This window comes from Gavia stellata, chromosome 4 (assembly GCF_030936135.1).
Source record: "Gavia stellata isolate bGavSte3 chromosome 4, bGavSte3.hap2, whole genome shotgun sequence".
In the NCBI taxonomy this organism is placed as follows: Eukaryota; Metazoa; Chordata; class Aves; order Gaviiformes; family Gaviidae; genus Gavia; species Gavia stellata.
Window position 1 is genome coordinate 16,540,749 of NC_082597.1, and position 13,720 is coordinate 16,554,468.

At 46.2% G+C, this 13,720-nt stretch overlaps 2 protein-coding genes across 2 annotated transcripts in view; both read right to left on the minus strand.

The window, feature by feature from the left end:
- Positions 1 to 95, minus strand: part of LAMB1 (laminin subunit beta 1) — a 44,283-nt gene extending 44,188 nt beyond the window's left edge. Inside the window, exon 1 of the mRNA XM_059816349.1 lies at positions 59 to 95. Coding sequence (XP_059672332.1) covers positions 59 to 95 — 37 coding nt within the window. The remainder of the gene's footprint in view (positions 1 to 58) is intronic.
- Positions 96 to 5,062: 4,967 nt separating this feature from the next.
- LAMB4 (laminin subunit beta 4) overlaps positions 5,063 to 13,720 on the minus strand; it is a 42,166-nt gene continuing 33,508 nt past the window's right edge. Inside the window, exons 28-34 of the mRNA XM_059816236.1 lie at positions 12,785 to 12,988; positions 11,068 to 11,212; positions 9,034 to 9,241; positions 8,252 to 8,390; positions 7,835 to 8,011; positions 6,653 to 6,806; positions 5,063 to 5,202 (exon numbers count right to left, since the gene is read on the minus strand). Of these exons, the coding sequence (XP_059672219.1) occupies positions 5,063 to 5,202; positions 6,653 to 6,806; positions 7,835 to 8,011; positions 8,252 to 8,390; positions 9,034 to 9,241; positions 11,068 to 11,212; positions 12,785 to 12,988 (1,167 nt within the window). The remainder of the gene's footprint in view (positions 5,203 to 6,652; positions 6,807 to 7,834; positions 8,012 to 8,251; positions 8,391 to 9,033; positions 9,242 to 11,067; positions 11,213 to 12,784; positions 12,989 to 13,720) is intronic.

A 13,720-nucleotide genomic window follows, 5' to 3' on the forward strand; every position in this document is an offset into this window, starting at 1 on the left:
GCAGGGGCTCGCCCAGCCCGCCGTGCCCCGACGGCGGCGGGAGCGGGGCGGGAGTTACCGAGGCAGCAGCAGAGGTACAGCGGGAGGCGGCCCATGGCGGGCGGCGGGCACCGGCGGGACGGGACGGGACGGGGCAGGACGGGACGGGGCTCCCCTTCCACGCCGCCGCCGAAAGCTGTTGCTCCGGCTGCTCCACGCAGGCGCCGCAGCTCCACGCGGCTCCCGGGGAACGGCTCCGCGCCGCCGGGCGCCCCCCGGCCCTCCTCCTCCTCCGCCCCACCGCCCCCACGGGGCCGGGCCGGGCCGCCCCACGCGGCCCCTCCCGCCCCGGCCCCTCGCCCCCGGGGCTGCCTGGCCCCGCCGCAGCGCCCGGCCTGGGGGAGGGAGCGGAGAAGCGGCTGCCGTCGAGGAAGGGTAGCCGAGCCGGGGTGGGCGGCTGGGGGAGAGCGGCCCGGCGGCGGCCCGGGGAGGGGGACGCCCGCCCCGCAGCAACCAGGGGGCCCCGAAGGGGGAGCGGGGGGGCGTCCAGCCCCTCGCCACCACAGGCTGTGCCCTTCCCGTTGCTCCCCAGCTCTGGGAGCGGGCTCGGGGCAGGGTACAGTGGGCTCGGGGGGATCACCGCCGGGGCGACCTCTCTCCCTGCCCCTGTCTGTGGGTGTGTAATGCGGGAATGGGGTTTTTGACCCCATTTGCCTTCTGCCGGGGGTGCTGGTGGGGCTGAGCACCTGGGAGGGATGGATGGTGGCTGGAGCATACCCGTGCAGCAAGGCCCGAAACTCAGCCAGCGGTTGGCAGCCGTTGCATATGATGCTCAGCGGCCCCAAATCACCCGGTGCTGTGGTGCCAACACGCGCGGCTCAGGAGTGCCATTCCTGGGCTGGGTGGCCGTGCTGCCGTGCACGCCTGGGTCTGGCCCTGGCGCGGGCAGAGAGGCCCGTCGAGCCCGGGCTGCCCGCTGCCAGGCTGTTCCTCGTTTCCTGGGAGCACGCGGTGCTGCTGCCTTCCCAGGGGCGCTGGGGCGGCTGCGAGGGGCGAACAGCTGTGCTGGAGCTGCTCCTGGCCTCCTGCTTCGGTTCCCTGGGCGCCGCAGGGGGACACGGGGGCTTTGTCGTCTGGCAGCAGTGTTCCCTCAGCACGCAGGGGAAAAGGTTACCAGTAAATAAGCACTGGGGAGCGGGTACGAAGGCTGGATGTGTTTGAAGAGTACAGCCCTGGCTGGGCGCAGGCTGGGACAGATGCCTGGGTTTATATACCCAAGTTTTGCTTTCGCACGTGTAACGTGTAACACATAAACTTGTGTAAATCTTTGCCAGGTACCGGTGTCCCTCAAGAACACTTTGCCCTCGCTATTTGCAGTGCCGGAGCGGAAACACACCACGGTCTGTGTGTCCCGGCAAACCCTGCCAAGGTAGGTAAATATGTTCATTTTCATTTTACAGATGGATGAGCAGAAACAGTGAGATACCAAGTGACTTGTCCTAAAGGTTAAACACCAGGTCTGACACATAACCCAGGATTCCTGACTGAAGAACTCGTGGGGCTGTTTCATTAAAGATATCCAGGAAATCAAACCATTTTAAGCTGACAGGGCAGGTGCTGTAAATCTAAACCTCTTCTGCAATGTGGTCTTGTAAATTCACAAAACTAATTCAGTTTCACAATCCTGTCACGTAAACCGCAGCCTGGCTTTGCTTTTAAGCTTCAATACAACGAACATTTTTGTCCCACTAACAGAAAACGTTTTACTCGGCAGCAGTTAGAAACTGCCCCAGTCCAAGGCAGACAGGCAAGGGGCGTTCTGCAGCATTGCTCCGTGTGCAAGGACAGAGTGTTCCACTGCCACTGGATTTTCTTCTATCCCATATTTTTTCAATTTTTATTGAAGTTTTCTCCTCCTTTTTTTTTCTGTTTCGTAGCCTTGTAGAACTCCTATCCTCCCCTAAACTTAAAATGGGCTAAAGTTGCCCTCCAGAGCTCCTTGCTGCTGTGGTTAGGCTCCTTTGTGCCTTGCCGGGGCGGTGTGACAATGCACTGCATTCCAGCCTGGGCGTGACCCTGCTGCGTGGCATCAGGGATTGAGTTGGGGTTGCAGCGGTGACCACTCACCCCATGTGGGGAGTGCAGCTGCGGCCAGGGTGGCCACTGTCGCCTGTAACCATGGTAGCCCTTCAGAGGTGGCTGAAACCTGGGTGAGACCACCAGCATTCATCTTGTGGGTAATTATGTGCAATGAACTTGTTCATGTCTGTCCCCCTCTGCAGTGCTCGAGAGCAGTAGCTAGTGGGAATATTTTCGTTTGATTGATTCTTCAAATGATAAAAATGCAGTTTTGTGTCATGTCCTATCCCTGTGGTTGGTGAAGTGGCTTTACAGTCTTGGGATGTCTGTGTTCGTGCTGGGTTGGAAGTCTTCTTGAAGACCCAGAGTTCAGAATTTGACTTCAGTGGGACCCACTCAATCACCCATTTTCTTATAACACTGCAGTGGTTGAATGCCTAGCAAATAGAGCTGATGAGATCATTTTTGATTACATGTATCTTTGATTGTATGTGGTTTTGGTTAAATGCTGTGTGCATTTTGATTAATGTCATTGAAGTCAAAGTGCTCTACAGCAAGATAGTGATTTCAATAATTTTTTCAATAAACGCTTTTCTGAAGCCACTTCTGTCCACAAGAAAGAGAGCCGGGGGAACTAAAAATAGGTATTTTTGATCCAGATACAGCATTTTCCCACAAATTAACTTTGCAAAAACACTTTAAAAGTTTTTGCACCACTTTCAATGGGGAATGCTGCACAGCTGTAAACCTCGGAAGCTGTCACAGAATGGGTTTGGCATCCTGTAGCTGCTGGTCCCATCAGGTCTGCTTGCTTTGTGTGTCTGAGCATGCTTGGAGGAAGGCAGGGGAGGTCAGACTCCATGCTGGCTTTCTTGTTCCTGTTTCCGCTTTTCTTCCAGTGATTTCTGTTCCCCCCCCCATGGACGCATCTCCCCTCAAGGCCACAACTGCCTTGTGTTTACAGACTTTTCATCTTCACGGCTTGTTGAAAGCCATATGGCAACTCTCACAGACAATGGTGGATTTTAGGAGGAAGGTCTCTTTCAACTTTCTGCTTGTGAATTCAGATTCTTAAAGCCATGAATGAAATAATTTTGGTGTATATGCAATTAGGAATTTCTTTCTAAGAGCTTCACTTTGCCTGTTTCAGGTGCAGTGCAGCAGGGCCGCATTGATACCTGCAGGAAATCCTTCATTACCTGGAGACCTGCGTGTGAGCAGCTTGGTGAGTTGTGTGCTCCGAGTAAACCAGAGATGCTCAATTTCATTATGGCAAAGTCAATCTAAATACACTTGTCTGAAGTGAAGCCTAGTAACTTCTACAGAAGCCTCGCACCTCATAGATGATTTTTTAACATGCTAAAATTCAGGAAAAGACAAACCACAAATTATGTGCATACCTGCATTTAGGTGTCTGTGTTAGATTATATCAAAGTTATGATTTGATTCCATCATTTTCACAATAGAAGCTATTATATGGGTAATGCGTGTTGTACATTGCCCTGGAGCACAGCTGGTTTGAGTTAGAGAAATATCTCTGAAATCTCATCCATGCCAGCTGTTCCCACCCAAGCCCCCCACTGCATACGAATGCTACTTTAGCTCTTGTAAACACAGAGTGATAACTATGGAGGGTTTATCTTAGTTGGATCGAAACAGTGCTTGCCTTTAGATAAGGATTGTAGATGCTAGAGCCCTGTATTCCTGCAGAGCATTCCTTGTTTTACAGATGTGGTCTGGGCTGCATCCGAGCGCTCTGCAGCAGCACTGGGCTCCTCACACCAACTGAATAAAGTCCATGGTGGATGCTTGCTGTGGGACAGTCCAGACAGGAATGACAGGACCGTTTTTAACTGAGGAAAAACCATCGTTAGTCTGTTCAGCATCCTGCAGGAATATGGGTGGGATTTTGAAACTGAGGCATAGCTCCCTTCGATCTTTTTAAAACCCTAGCCCTTCTGTAGCATTTGCTTAGCTCCAGTCGTCTTCTTTATATTAAGAGAAAAAGAATTATAAACTAAAATTTAGGTCAGTTCCTGTGTTATTTATAGCTACAAGAAACTGCTGTGTGAACCCTGACTTCCATGAAGTGCTGCATGTGGGAGCTGGAGAAACTGTTTTTCAACATTTGCGGCCCTGTAGACTCACTGCTTAAACGTAAGGGCTGGAGTTATTCTCCAGTTGTTGGTTACATTAATGAAAAACATGGGAAATCACTTACAAGCGTAAGAAAAAAAGGTATTGCAGGAGAGGCATTGACAAATGACCCTTAACAACAACTTAAACAATGATTTTGAAGTTGTTTTCAGCATTAAGCATCTGTGCACTGCCATCCAGTGGGCACTGGGGAACTGCTGCCTGTCACCCACCTCTAATGACCCAGCACCACACAGAGGTACTGCGCGTCCCTGCGCTTTTTCAATTAAATAGGGGGACCCTCACATGGTCATGGGTTCCTGGTGACCCTCCCCTACTCTGTCACAGCGAAGAGATGGGGCTGGAGGAGTGACGGTACTCTGGGGGTGCTGCCGGTTGTCAGCAGGGGTGGCTACAGAAGCTCGCAGCCCTTCATCTATGTCACCCCATCCTGGTCTGTGCAGCCCCGTGTGGGGTCGTGGCACAGCCACAGGTTATTGTAGGGTTCAGCAGAAGACGCAGGGTGTTGGGACTCTCTGAGGCAGTTACTAGTAGTTCTCTGAGCAATCCTTTTGCATTTCCAACCCCCTACGAGGAGAAGCCCTGGGCTGTGGGCAGCAGTGTATTTTAAAGCTCTCTCAGAGACTGCATCCTGATTACTTTATCAGCTGGTTTATTAAAAGGTATTTCCTATTTCCATATAAATTCAACTGGACAAAAAACCCAAGAGAAAGTTACATTATTCACTGTGCCACAATACTATATGCACCCTCAGATGAATTTACAGAGTGCCCTCCATGCTGGGAAGCTCAGGAAATGGTAAGCGTGAAGACTTCACTGGCACTTTACCTGACGGCCTGTTCGGACCCTAACTTTTGCATGTCGCATACTTGCTTTCCTGCTCCGTGATTTCATTCTTAATGGCTATCACTTGTTCCTCTAGTTGTCTCAGTTGCTCTGCCTTGTCTTGTTTGGTTTGATTCAGGTCCTGAAGCTTCTTCTCCAAATCTGGAAGAGTAGAGACATGCAACGATGCTCATATTTGTTGTGTAAGTAAGATCCAGGGATTAACAGTGTTTCTTTTCCCAGCAGTTTTAGAGGCAATAAGCCCATTTCAAATGGGGAATGTTACATATGCAACTGGAGGGAAAAGTCTGGCTTCTGGATTGCAAGAGAAACGTGACAGCCTTAAAGAAATTAATTTTTCAGCATGTGCTTTTGTCCATCAGCTAGGATGGGGCAGGACATGGAGCTTTTAAAGCAGTTAGCTTAAATGGAAACACTCAGAGGAACAGTGTGTCCACCGGTGTGTGTAAAGCCTAGACAATTCGGGCATAATGGGCTTAGGTCTCCCTCATTTACAGGAATGTTTCCACTGGTTGCTGTGAAGCTACACCAGTGTAAACACACTGGTTCACTGCCTGTTTCCAGTACACTTATCATCTGGGCATTTGGAGTGACTGGTATGCTCTTAATGCTTCTGCTCAAGGTATCTGCTCAAAGTATTTATTTGGGTCCTGTCCCAAAGAATTTGCTCCGGGGGTGGAGCTTCTGTTTGCTGATGTTACATGGTGTTTTCGGATGTTGAGCCTGGCAGGATCCTAGGCACAAAGATTCTGGATGGAAGTGCCCAGACCTTCACTACAAGCAGAATTAGGTCCCCTGCGTGCAATTACATGAGATGTACTCTTCTGTTTTGGTGACCCTCTAAACCCACCCAAGAGGCTGTGTGAGAAGCAGTGCCGCAGCAGCCGAGGTCTCTGCTACCCACAACCCCTCTGCCTCCCTGCCACAGTCCCACATGTCCAGGGCACATCGGCTTCAATATCCGTGGCAGTGCACTGGGTGATGACACCAGAGTGTGGAGCAACATGACCAAGGCATGTACTCGAGCTCTGCTGTGGGACATGGATGTTTCTCTACGTGTTCAAACAAGCCAGTATTTTTACCTGGTTTGTTCTGCCATTGCTCAGAGATAATGTCTGAAGGGGAACAAGTATGGACTGATGAAAAACAGCTACCCTGCAGCTCTCTAGAACATGAGCCATCACTCGGATAATGTAAGAAAAGACAGAAAGCAGAGGAAAGATTTAAGGTCCAAATGTCCAAAGCAAGCATATAAATCAAAGCTCCAGCTAAATCTGCAGCCAGTTTTATGCAGATTTTGCACTTGCCCTGCTTTTAAACTGTCTGAATCAAATTGCTGCCAAGTCCCTGTGTGGACACTTACTAAACTCTGGTTATAGCAACCAATTTATGTCAGAAAAAGTACAAAAGCCAAATCAATTTAACTGCTTTTAAACTGCTCAGGTAGCTTGAAGCAGGGATTTTCACCAGTTAAATTGTTTTAAACCTGATTTCAGGTGAACCTAGTCTGTTAGTGTCTGTGGGCAAGGACTTCAGTTTAATTCACGACTGTCACAATTTTCACTGCTCGCTGTGGAACTGAGAACACCACCTGTTATTCTTTTAATTTTTTTTTCAGTCTCTTCAGCCAGTTTTTCTGCTTCTTCTTTCAGCTGCCTCATTTTTATTAGTGTTACTTTTGGAGGTCCTCGGGCTTTTAGCTTTTCCTGAAGAATGGTGTACTTTCTTTTAATGTCAGCAAATTCCTGCAACAAAAAGCTGTTACTTAGTTTAAGAGCATCTCACAATTAATCTGGTGCACCAAAGGAGATTTTTACACCTTTTTTGAATATCCTTTTTGAACCAAACTTTAAATCGCTCATTCTCTTAAATCTTAAAAAAAAATCAATGGGCGTACATTGAACAATGCTTTGCAAAACCTGATAAAAATCAATGAAACTGCCAGTGGAGCAATGTAAAGTGTCAAGGGAGGGCGAGGATGTAAATAAAATATGGTTTAAGATTTTTAAAGCTTATGCTGTTTTTACTTTTGATAGGGCTTTTCTGTAAATTTCATTTTTGCTATGAGGCTTAATTAAAATTTAATTAATTACCTGTAGCATAATTTTTTTTTATTTTATTTTTTTACATTTTAGGCTGTAGTAATATTTACTGGGTAACTCTGTTCCATGGCGATTTAGATTGCTGTCGAGGCTGCAGTTTAGATTTCTACTAGGTTTCTTATAACCGGGAAGCTTGGTCATGCTCCAAGCTTGTGCTGTGGGTGCCTGGTTCTCCTTACAATTTTAGCAAGTTTTTAGCTGCCTCAATGCATTCTCAAAAATTTGAGCTACTGAAAAGCACCTGGCCAACCAAAAACTCCAAGTAACTCCCACAGCAATTTTCTCTGAAGGAGAATGGCATGGGATGAATGGCCAGGCTGCTTCCATCACTCACGTATTTTAATATCTGGTTTTGTGATTTGTTCTGTTGGGTTTACTGGTGCCCATGGTGACTATGAGTCTTATACACAGTGCAAGGAAAAATGTCATGAAGTAGCCAGAGAAATGTGTATGTTTTCTTTCATACAAGCAAAGAGAAGTGTTATTTGCCAGAAGCCTTAAAATAAAAAAGAAATTATTCTTAACCTGTGGCATTTTACACTGCATGGCATAAGGAAAATGTTAACACAGTTTTGAGGAGAGTAGGGCAACGCAATTACACTTCTGAATCAAAAATGGTATCAAACATGGAGAGAATCTTTTTTCCCTTAATAAGTGGCAGAAAGGCTTACGTTATCAATAGTCTGGGCTTGCTTGTGTGCTGCTTCTGCCCCTGCTCTTGCCTTTGTAGCTTCATTCTTGTTCATCAGCATTTTTGCCTGCAATATGGCAATTTCATCTTCCATCTCAGACTGTTTTGCTGACAAGTCATTCAGCTCATCGTTTGTCTTGTTCACTTGGTTCTCAGCCTAAAACAGAGCAATTGGAAGGCTGTGGTTTCTTATGCAATGTCCATCCAGCTTGCAGAGTGTGGTAATGAGGGAGATTAGTGTCAACTGATTAAGAAGAGGAGACCCTTAAACATTATGGAATCAGTGTCATATCTGCACCACATTCTGGTTTTATTTAAGTTTACATTAAGGAAACTTTGAGATGAAGTATCTTTTTCTAAAATGTATGTAGTAAATAAAAGATTTACAGTGAGATACCTGTGAGATTTGTGTTCTGATGCCTCGTATCTCTTCATTTAAGTTTATTAAGGTGTTTTTGGAGCGTCCTTGGGACTTCACAACTTTTTTTAGTTTATTATTAATTTCATCCACAGGCAGAAGAGCTTTAGCTGCTTTGCTAAAATGGAAAAATAGAAGCATGTGTAGTATCGTGGTGTGGAGAGCAAAGCAAGAACATGTTTCAAATGCACCCATGCTCACATGCAGGAATGTTCCCTTGAGGCCAACAACAACTGTTAAAATGGTGGTTCGTAAGTTGGCAAAGCAAAACCTCAGCAAGGGACCTTGTGTGGGAGCACACAGGGTATTAATATACCTCTGTATTAAAGGTGAGGCTGGATGCTGTGGGCTGCCTGGTGGTGCACCGCTAGTAAGGAAGACTTGCTCAACATATTTTCTCCCTCCCCAATTCTTGTCGGTTCTTTCTCGCTCATATTTAAACCTCCCAGTGAACCATATGTAATGCTCTACTAGGTCTAACATGGAAGTAAGTAGCTGCTTTGGCCTCTTTGACTCAGCAGACAGAGGAGCCAAGAGCTGGCAGGAGCTGCCTCCTTGCAGCACGTGTGCTCCCGCAGCCCGAGGGGTCATGGCTTGTTCCTGCTGGAGAGGCCCTGTGGAAGTGGCAAGCTGAAATCTGCTGTCATCTGAACTTTTCCTCCGGTGTTACTAGGATACTGCCTGGGGTATGGAGCAGTCCTACCATGCACAGTGCCACCCCAGCTGGAGTTGTCACATCGGTACAAGAATACCCTACTCACTCGGCTTCTTGTGCCTCCACCAGCAGCGTTCGAACTTCCTCCCTTTTTCTGTTTCTCTTATTTGCATTCAGTTTGTACTTCTCACAGTGGTTCATAATGCTCCTGATTTTGCCAAGCATGCCCGTGAGCTCTCGTGGAGTCAGGGGAAGGTTTATTTGCAGAACGTGATTTGCCACCTTCTCAATGTCTTCCAGAGGCGCGCTCTCATCTGCAACAGAAACGGAGCTGAGGGTATCCTGAAGTGGCTCTTTCCTCCCAGTGAAATGTAAATGATCATTATGGCTGCCTACCCTTTGAGTTATGTGGGATAATAAAGCTGACAGGCACAGCAAGGGGGTAAGAGAATTCTCACCAACATTTTGTAATTTAATATTATGCTTCCAGGTACTGCTGTTAGTGTTGTCAGAACTGACTAAAATGAGGACTTGAACCCACTTTGAACTGGGTTATTAAAATTCTGATGTAGAACTGAGCCTGCAGAAGGTTTTAAATCGGTGCATGGCACAGCTAGATGTGTCAGAGCCCATTTCTCCCTGGCCCCCAGATCAAAGAGGTGCTGGAGAGACTGGGGTGTGAATGGAGCTTTCCAAGCCGGCCGGTGGGTGTAATCCCTTCCCTGGAGTCGCCACAATATTGAGAAAGTGGTTCCTTCGCTGGTTAATGAGAAAGGCTAAGATACAGAGGGAACTTGGGTCAGACTCAGATAGGATGGGAATTTACAGTAGAAAAAAAGTATTTTGACAACTCCCCTTACAGATGAGCTCATCCTAGTTCTTTGCTAAGAGGCACAGGCACACAGAGTTAGAGTAGTCAATGCCTTGCAAAGTCTCATCATCACTTCTGTTTTCTGCTCACTTCCCTTTATAGACAAAACCTTGGGTGATAAAACAGTTGAAACATATTAAATGTTTGTGCTAATGCTCCAAAGTAACTCACCAAGAATTAAATAGAAGATATTTACTGTGCAAACAGTAGTGCATTCCTGAGAGCTATTTTCTGTAGAAATATATTAATCTAAAATTACCATTTACATCAATGTAGAATACAGCAGATTTAATGTAACTGTATGCATCTCAGCAGTTACTGTTCTTAAACTTCAATTTACAAAAAAAAAAATTAATAAAAAAAAGCTTTTATAATTGTTAGTAAATGCTGTATGTCTACTAAGAAACATAAAAGAAGAGCCAAGGTGGAATTTTCAATTGCTGTCAAATAAAAATCTGAGAATCTTAAGGACTTAAATGGAGTTTTTCTTCCAATTCAGTAAAATAACTTAAATGTTCCCAAACAAAGGAAATCCTCTGCCCTCGCTCCCATTTGGATGTACAGGTATGAATGCCAAAGGACTGCCAACATACAATCCTTAGAAATTTAAGAGATTAGCTACATTCAAGAGATTAAAAAAATCCTACCACATTTGAACTCCTTTGATGTGCATCTGGTAAAAAAACTTATGGTCTGTTTCTTACAGCATTTTTCTGTAATCACAAGGGTGGAAAAAGTTTTAGGGTATATATGGTTGTTTTGTTATTTTTTATGAGAGCTATGAAGTTCTACCAGAATCCTTTGATTCCTCGAGTTACAGTTTTATGGAGACGATGGAGTGGTATGTGTCCTAATTCCCACGCTCCCTACGGACAGCCTCTATTTATGGGCCTAGAAGAAGGGGGTGGAATAACAATTTGAGGATGCATTGGACATGCCTGGTCATTATATATTGTACGAAATTATCTTAGTAGTCCTTTACTCAGATAAACCAGGAACTGAGGGAATTAGTTGCATGCTTCAAATTAAGCACATTAATAAACGATGACAATCAGAATGTAACAGATCTATTGGAAAATTAATACAAAGTGCTGTCACCTGGGAGAAAGAAGCATTAGAAAAAAAGGGATTGAAAAAAGGTTGCACAGATCAGGAGGTAGGCAAGAAATTTCATGTGTATACAGCCAGATCATTTTCTCGCCATCTATTATGCTATATTATATTGGAATATATATTAAAAATTAGTCAAAAAGAACTTTGCATATTTACCTAACAAGAAGTCTTTCACTTTTCGGATGAACTCCTTAGTGATCTCTCCGTCAACTTCTATTTGATTCTTAGCCCTCTCCAGTTGCCCATTAAATTGTGAGCCTTTCAACTTGCTGTCTTCTGCCATTTTTCTAATGCTTTCAACCTGGAAATATTATTAGAAATAGCAGTGCCATTTTCTGGATGTTATCTATCATTGCTTGGCAAGTTGAGCTCTGACACAAAAATACTTTTGATCCAAGCCTCAGCTGGAATCACTTGATGTGGCTTTGAAAAGTAGTAGGAGACCTGTTTGGGGAACTCCAGAAGTTGCTACATCATGGCCTTCATCTGGCCTCAGAAAAAGCCTAAATCAAGCTTTTTTTTTTTTTCTCTCCGCAACCACTGCTAAACCGCAGCCCCTTCTGTTTCTAAAACAAGGTGCTGGCTGTTATTTTCTGTTGCAGTACTGCAGCATGTCAGTGATCAGATTCTGTACAGAAAAGGCATGTAATTTCATTTGCCTTTTCACATTGGACTTGCTGTTAAAAATACACTTAAGAGGACACAAAGGAAGGTAGAGTTTAAGGCTCGTCCTTGAAAGTTACACTTTGCCATTAAGTTAGTATTCTTGATAATTTCAATGAGAGCTTTAGATTAATCATTGAATTCCACCAGTATTTTGCTTTGCTGGGGGCTATGCTTTGCCTTAAGGAAATGCATAGGTACCGCCTCTCTGCCATCTGCGGCAGGAGGAGATACGCTGTTTCGCCATGCAACAAGAAAAAATGGTGATGTTTTTACTTCTGAAACATCTCGAAATACTTCACTCATATTATCACAGAGCTGCCTGAGGCTTGCAAGCGCCAAAGGCGATGTCCCGGCAGCCTGGCGCTCACCACCTTGGCAGATGCCTTTTGCTGCTGCCCCTCTTGTGTCCTGGGGCAGCAGGCATGTGCCCGGATTGCTCATTTCTAAACCCGTTAGCTGAGTGTCGCGTGCATTTTTTAAAAGAGGAAATGGATGCCCAGGCACCCTGCAGGGACAGGACAAAGCCACAGCAGAATGACATTTCTGTTGGAAAATGTGTTTTGCCTATAACTGTAACAGGCGTCATCTCTGGTTGTTAATAAGAACAAACTGTCTTTACTGGTGTTTTGGGATTTGTCTGTTTTGCTTCCTTAGCACATGTTGCATTGAACACACTTTGCTTGAGTTATTTTTCACTGCTACTGTGCAGCACAGCCGACTACTTGATGCTCTCCTAAACATCACCAAGGGCAGAAAAGCTTCATCTTGAAATTATTTGCAAAAATTACTTAATGGCAAACATAAGAGTAATATGAAGTTGTATTAATAGAGCTTAACACTATGCACAGCAGTAATGCCATTACAGTAAGCATGGGCCATACTCAGGCTACTGACAAATGGTGCCATTTGAATCTTTCCCAATAAAGATATAGACAATACTAGCCTGATGCCACCAACTTCCACAGGCACAGGGCACCATGACCCGTGAGATCTTGGCAGCTGTGAGGAAGAGGAAGGCATAGCTAGAGCCACAGTCTCTTGGTGGGACTGGTACCGAACCATGATAGCTCTATGATGTTGCAACAGGGTCCATCGCTATGTCACTGCCCTTTGTCCAAGGAGCAGATGAGTTTTTGTAGATTTGTGACCTCCCGCATCTCATCCTCCATCCATTTCACTGAACAAATGTAGGTTTGATATACAGCACCTGATTCTCAGGCTCCCGTAGCTGAGTAGTCAAGTTATTTAGCAACACAGCCATCTCCTCAGCTTTCCTGAAGGCATCAGTGGAGAGAGGAAGCGCTCCTCTGCAGTTTGGGCCACCGCACTGCCTTAGTCCCTGACTGTCCCGGCACAAAGCTCCCCCGCAGGCTGCTGTGACGCAGGGCTGGTCTCCCGGCACTCCACAAATCTGCAATAAGGAAGATGCTTATGTCGGGACTTCTCTGGGGGCCTGAGATACACTCCTGGGGGAGGGAAGATGTTTGGCATCGTATGAACATTGAACATAGGATGGGATTTTCCTGAAAAGACGGTGGTCTGGTCTCTCCAAAGATGCATGTGGCTGCCAGTTACAGGTCCCCGTCCCCTGACTTGAAGGATGCAACAGCAGCCTGTGGCTCTGAGCATCCTTGCAGGAGCCATTTGTTGGGCTCCACGTGTTGCACCCTTGCTTCACTCCTCTATGGCAAAGGGCTGAAACTGTCCCTTGGCCATATCCAGCCCATGGGTCAATGGCTTTTTCTAAAGGATCCAGGTCACCTCTCACACAACATGGTACCATGTCTAGCCCTTCATATAGTTTGACACAGATGTTGAAACGAAAGGTCTGGATCGATGATGTCTCCCAGATCTGGCAGGGCTAGCTGAAGGTGCTATCAGGCATTCATTGCTGTCCTGCAGAACAACAGAAATCCCTTCCTCTCCCATGGGTGATGCAAAGGATATGTCAGCACTCCCCATCCACTCCAGGGCAAAGTTGCTCTGCTTAAAGTTACTGATGGAGGAGGTTGGGGTTAACCTTTCTGAGCTTACACTGACGTCCTCTTGAGACTAGGGAGTGCTTAAACAGTTCCTTGTGCTGGGTCTGCCCTGGGAGCAATGGCTTCCAGAAGGGTGGTAGTAACCACAGCTGAGAAGTGCA